At 33.0% G+C, this 6,000-nt stretch overlaps 1 protein-coding gene across 1 annotated transcript in view; it reads right to left on the bottom strand.

The window, feature by feature from the left end:
- Positions 1 to 4,145: 4,145 nt before the first annotated feature.
- Positions 4,146 to 6,000, bottom strand: part of NEGR1 (neuronal growth regulator 1) — a 1,034,996-nt gene continuing 1,033,141 nt past the window's right edge. The window contains exon 7 of the mRNA NM_001205414.2: positions 4,146 to 5,755. Within this exon, the coding sequence (NP_001192343.2) occupies positions 5,631 to 5,755 (125 nt within the window). The 3' untranslated portion in view covers positions 4,146 to 5,630. The remainder of the gene's footprint in view (positions 5,756 to 6,000) is intronic.

The following is a 6,000-nucleotide window of genomic DNA, read 5'->3' as shown; positions in this document are numbered from 1 at the left end:
AGATTAAAATCAGTATTCTATTGTGTATTTTAAAAAATGTGTGTATATATTCTACTCACCATTTCTAAGAATTCTGTTGATTGCAGATGCCTGAGGAATAGTCAGTGGGTTATTCAAAACTTGGTAGGCTTTTGCAAAATGCTATATAAAAAATATACATATGCTTTATGACAAGAGCCTCCATTTGGTGTGATGGGCCTAATATTAGCAAGGGCTATGTGTCCAGTTGCATACCCAAATTTTTAGATGAGATGTATAATGTGATTCATCTTTAAACCACATAACCTCTGGAGGCTTTGGAAAATAAAGGGATGGCATTAAAGGGAAAAAAAATATCTACATGTAAATAAAGTTCCTTGTATATAAATATAAATGTACATATATTTGTTTGTGAAGCTAGTAATGTGGTCATATTTATTTCTAAGGAGGCTCATGGATATTGAAACAAATTGGGAGTATTCTGCATTGCACATTTGGTTCAAATCTGCCACTTAGTAAAAGCATAACCCTCAGCAAGTGACTTAAAATTTCTGAATCTTATTTCATCATCAATGAGACAATAATAATGTTTTAAAGTACATTTAATGTCTGCTAAATTTTGCCATGGTAAAATTCAAGATAGAGATAGCTGTGACACTTCAGAAGTAATTCTAGCTGACACTGCTGTCTCTGAGCTGAGCAGAAATGAGTAGAATTCTTAGACTGAAGGCCTTGGGGGAGTCATGGTAGTCTTAGGAGAACTGTGGGAGGAGCTTTTAGGTAGAAAACTGAAATCTATTCCTTCTTTCTTCCTTTCCAGGAAGAATGCAAAGTATTCATTCATTCATTTGCCAGTTTTTTTTTCTTTTTCTACTATATATGTCAATTTCTAAATATTTTCCATAAATCTGGGATTATTAGGAAAAAGTGCATATGAGTGTGAAGGTGTATGCTTCTTGGAAAGTTCAGGATGAGTACACTGACACTCTGGTGTTTGAATCAAATTACATTATCTTGAATGAATTATTCTTGGAAGTTTTTCTCTTAAAATTTTTAAATTTCTGCCTGCCAGGCAAAAGTAAGTAATTATCTTCCAAGTAGCTGGATGTCATTTTGAAGTATCTGTGTTTTGACCTCTGATATTCAGAGAGAAAAATAGTTCTGCTTCACATGCTAGCTTTCAGAGTCTGAGACTTGATACTTATGTTTCCATGTGATTGTTTGCAGAATAGAAATTACAAAGGGAGAAATAATGAGCCAGAGGGAAAATAAGATGTTTATTTGTGCCTGTTTTTGGTTTTGAAAAGGGAAAGAGATTTGGTAGATATGGTTTTCCCAGAATGGCAATGACACCGATACTGATTCAAAATAGCTTAATGCATCAAGTGTAAATCTTTTTCACAGTTTGTTATTTTATCTACCACATTGTCCCCTTTTAATTGCATGATGAGTATAAATGAACAGATTTGGAAAAGAGAGGTTAAATCATTCATTTGGAGTGGCCCTTGTTTTACACAAATGTTACAGCTGTTACAAACTATGGGCTTTCAGTCAAATCACATTTTGTTTGGAAAGCAAGGTGTTTTTATTGAAATAGTATCTGAATGCCTTGAAGTGGAATATACTCCTTGTTTGATACCCAGCAATCTCATGAAATTGTACTCTCTGCCTAACTTCTATAGGCATTTCCATTTTCAGATGGTTAGTCTGTAAAACCAACGAAATTTCATCATCAGTCTGTGTTGCTTACCGTGATGCATTTTTTCTTCTTCAGGCTAGATGTAGTTCAGCTTGTTAGACCTTTGGGGAAGCAGTAACAGAGGGAATGGCCACAAAATGGATCCTTTTTAAATTGTAGTATCTAACATTTTCATCTTGTGTTGCTTTGGAGTATCTGAGACATGTGAGTGTGGTACAGTGGAAGCAACAGAAAGAAGGGAATAGCAGAAATATGTTTACTATTTCTTCCCTTTTCCCTCAAATTAGTAGAATTTTCAAATGAGTCAAGTACATATTTTAATTGATAAACTGACTTTATATTCACCTATTGGAAACAGTACAACATATTTTACATCAGATTATGAAATATGGATGTTTTACTAAAAGACAGGAAGAGCTTGTTCCAGTCTTTAAAGTAAATACATATTCAAAGGATCTTAAGGCATACCATTTATTCATATTCATATCTATTGAAATACTGTACATCCACATACTTCAATAAATAGTTAAAAACCTGACCTCTTTTTAAATCATTTCTGAATTTCAAAAAACAATTTTTATTGAAAAGATTAAATAGATAACTTTCGGCTGTGTCACAAAGCTAAGCACAATGGATAAATTAACAGTTATTCAGTAAATTTAATCAATATAGATAATCAGCTTTGATAAATTTCTCAGAGTTTTCTGAGTTCACACACTGGGGTATTTATATATATTGTCCTGAATTATCTGGTAATTTTCTCAGTTCTCCAGTCTACTTTCTAGATATAGCTTAAATGTTATGATGAAGCATTAATTTTTCAGCTAAGTTTGAACTCCCCAACAGTGGCTTTAAGTTTGATGTTCTCTCTCTCTCAAATCTTGTAGTGTCCCCGCCATAACACAATACTGTAGTTTGGGCAGTACTTTTCATTATACAATTGCTGCATAATAGTAACTCAATGGTGTAACAGGATTTATGTTTCAAATGGGATCATTGTAAATAAAACATAATTACACCAGTTGCAGTTAAAAGAATGCAAGTGAATTATGTCGACTACCCTAATATTCTGGCTCTTCCCTCCCTCTCAGCCTCTCCTTTCTTCTTCCCTCTTTCCTTCTTTTCCTTCCTTGCTTTTTTTCTTTCCCCTTTACCTTTTCCCCCGTCAGTCTTTTTTCTTTCTACTCTACTTTCTCAACTGCTTTTTCTTTTTTCTTTCTTTGAAAAAAATTCAGGGGCAACAAAAAGAGTCCCACAAATCGAACCTGTAGAAATATAATGCTGAAATGAATAGCTAGAAAAATTGTTATAGATCAAAAGATAAATCAGTTTCATAAAACTGCTATTTTGAAATTGCAACAATCTTGTACAATCAGGACTGATAAAATGGAGTAATCAGACATTTCAAATGTCCATAAATGTAAAATCATCTACTTGAACATTATATGCAATACATTCACACAAAAAAGCAAATACTGTAGCCTTATTTGAACAATATTGAACTCATAAATACTCATGATTTCACTCTGTCCAGGGGCCTAACAACTAGGAATGCTGCTTGATACAGAAAAACATAGTGAATACCTCCTCTATTTAAAAATGTCACTCAAGAAAATCTCTTCTAACATAAAGGCAAATACATATAGCTACTGAGCTATGACTGTACTTCTGTCACATTCTATGGGAAAAACACCAGACTCCACAAATTCGGAATCATGACAACACTTTGAACTAATTATTTGGTTCATCCATAGTTTATACCTCAGTTTACCTCACATTTACCCTACAAACCTTACAAAGAGGAGGTATTTTTACTCTAGGAAAGCGATCACTGTATAATATGCATTCTTGATCTGTTTCTTTCTCCCAAACAATGGTACTGATGGTTAACACTTCTGTGGTAGCACCACTATTTCTAGTAAGTAGATTATTATGGAGTGTGCCACTTTAAAGCTGCAATACACACAAAAAATATTTTGTAGTTTACTCACCAATTCCACAAAAAGATTTTGAAAAGCAAATCAATAATAATCAAAGTTAAAATGTCATATGTGGTTTTTGTAAAAACCTTTCTTAGTGTATCAGTCAAAATAACATAATAAATTATTACAGTCAATTTAATAGCATTGTGCCATATCATTGTCATTTTGTGGAAATGTTGTATATATATGCCTCCTCATTTAGGATTCACATTTCTAATTAAAATAGATTTATGGTATACTTTGGGACAAAATTTTACTTATATTTTACTTATCTACATTAGATATCTTAAATATCTTGTTTCTAACTATATTAGCAGGTGTTGTTATAACTTGCAAAAGGGAACTATTTGCAGAAATTTCTCTAGGGATAGTAAAATTGGTAACTTTATCAAACTTGCAAATGGCTTTCAAGGCTATGGTCTGTCTTTAGTAAAGAGTAAACCATTGAACTATTCTTGTAATATAATACTTGTAGAATAACAGCATTTTCCTTCAAAAATGTAGTTTTCATTCCTTGTGATAGAAATAATTTAAAATCCATGATAATTTAGCAATTAATTTATTTTAAGATATTCTTCATCACTAATGGCTTGTCTTCATTTGAACACATCTTACATATATCATGTAAGAAATAAAGCATTTTTTTTTTTCATTTTAGCTTTGCTTGTTTAAGCTGACATGGCTATAGAGAAAGATTCAACCACAGAATTAGTTATTTCAGGGATTGATCTGCTGCATACTAGGATGGAATATTTGTTATATTTTGGAGCATTTTTGTACAACATGTATGCCAAACTATCAACTGAGTAATGTTTTCAGCTGGAAAATATGCAAAATGCTCCTGTCCACAGGAACACTATATCTAGCATACCAACTTATTTGCCACAGAACCAAATTAATTTTGAACGTTTACCATCTCATTTAATGTTAGGTAATTGGACTTTGTGTCCTTTCTGACAAACTACCTTAAAAATTTTGGCTTGTAATAGTGAAAGGAAAAGATGCTGTATTGCCAGACAATTTTGGATGGACTGTGCTATCATTTTAAAGGGAATTATTTCCCAAAGTGGATCTAACATTTAGCTACAACTAAAGAAATCATACAGTGGATTTACCTGTACTATATTAGTTAAATTGTCTTCATCACAAAGCTGAGCTATCGTGGGGCAAAATTCTCAAAACCCTATTGGTAATGAGGGAAGAGATTTTTACAATTTGATAGCTCCTTTGTTCTTTAGAGACAGGATATAGTTAGTATTAACTTTATCATTGTGGTTTATTTTTGCTTTCAAGTTATAGAATTTGGCAAAAACATTTTATTAGTTGGAGATGAAGAGAAAATTATTTTATGAAGGCACACCCATGCTGAACTTACAGGAAAGAGAAGCAGAGCTGCACAGCCAGTTATATTACAAGGATCATTCCTGAAACCTGAATATCATGCGAGCAGAAAAATCTAGATATGTTATATTTTGAAGAAATGATCTGAAGGCAATATTATTTGCTTTTTTATCAAAAAAGAAAAAAAATGCATCTTTGTAAATGTGGTTTGACTCTTATTGAAACAGGGAAATGAATGCTTGTATTGCAGCCTTAAAGAATCACATATTCACTGCAATATTCGTTTTTTTTGTAAACTACAGCCTGCAACCTAGCAGACCATGACTGAATGCTTTTGAAAAGTTGTAGATTACAAACATGAAATCACAATTAATATCCTCTAAAAGTAATTTCAGAGCTTTCACGTCTTAAAAAAAGGACAATGTGTACTGCTTCACAAGGTAATGTAGCTAATCAAAAAAAGAGTAGAATTAAAGTATTTACATAATGAGCAATTCTACAGAAGGCGATCATCCCCATGTAAGCACTGCTGATTATATCCCACGCTGCTTTTAACAAACTGTACCAGATTGGATCCAGCCATCAGCACTTTCAGAGAATCCTTAAAAGCCTTTTATGGGTCTTTATATTTATTGTAGAATGGCATTCTTCAGGTAGAATAAGCTGGTGAAAGAGGACAGTGTCAACACAAGGTACCAGCAGGAGAAAAGAACGTCAGCGCTCCCGGTAATTCCATACTGGGCTGTACTTGGAGCTGGAAAGAAATGGAAAAGAATAAATCAAAATCTAATTTGTGTCTTTCAAGATCTTAACAATAATCAAAAGCAGCTGGGTGTTCTGGGGAAAAAACTAGCACTGGAGTCAGACAGATTTTAGATTCACATCTGGTTCTGCTGTATGACAATGTGTGGCCTATTCTACTAACCTCTCTGATCTTCAATTTTCTCAAGAACAAAATAGAAACAATAAAATCCACCTGGCAGGACTGCAGTGAGAATT

This window comes from Bos taurus, chromosome 3 (assembly GCF_002263795.3).
Source record: "Bos taurus isolate L1 Dominette 01449 registration number 42190680 breed Hereford chromosome 3, ARS-UCD2.0, whole genome shotgun sequence".
NCBI lineage: Eukaryota > Metazoa > Chordata > Mammalia > Artiodactyla > Bovidae > Bos > Bos taurus.
The sequence above is the reverse complement of the archived record's forward strand: the minus strand, read 5'-3'. Positions and strand labels throughout refer to the sequence as shown.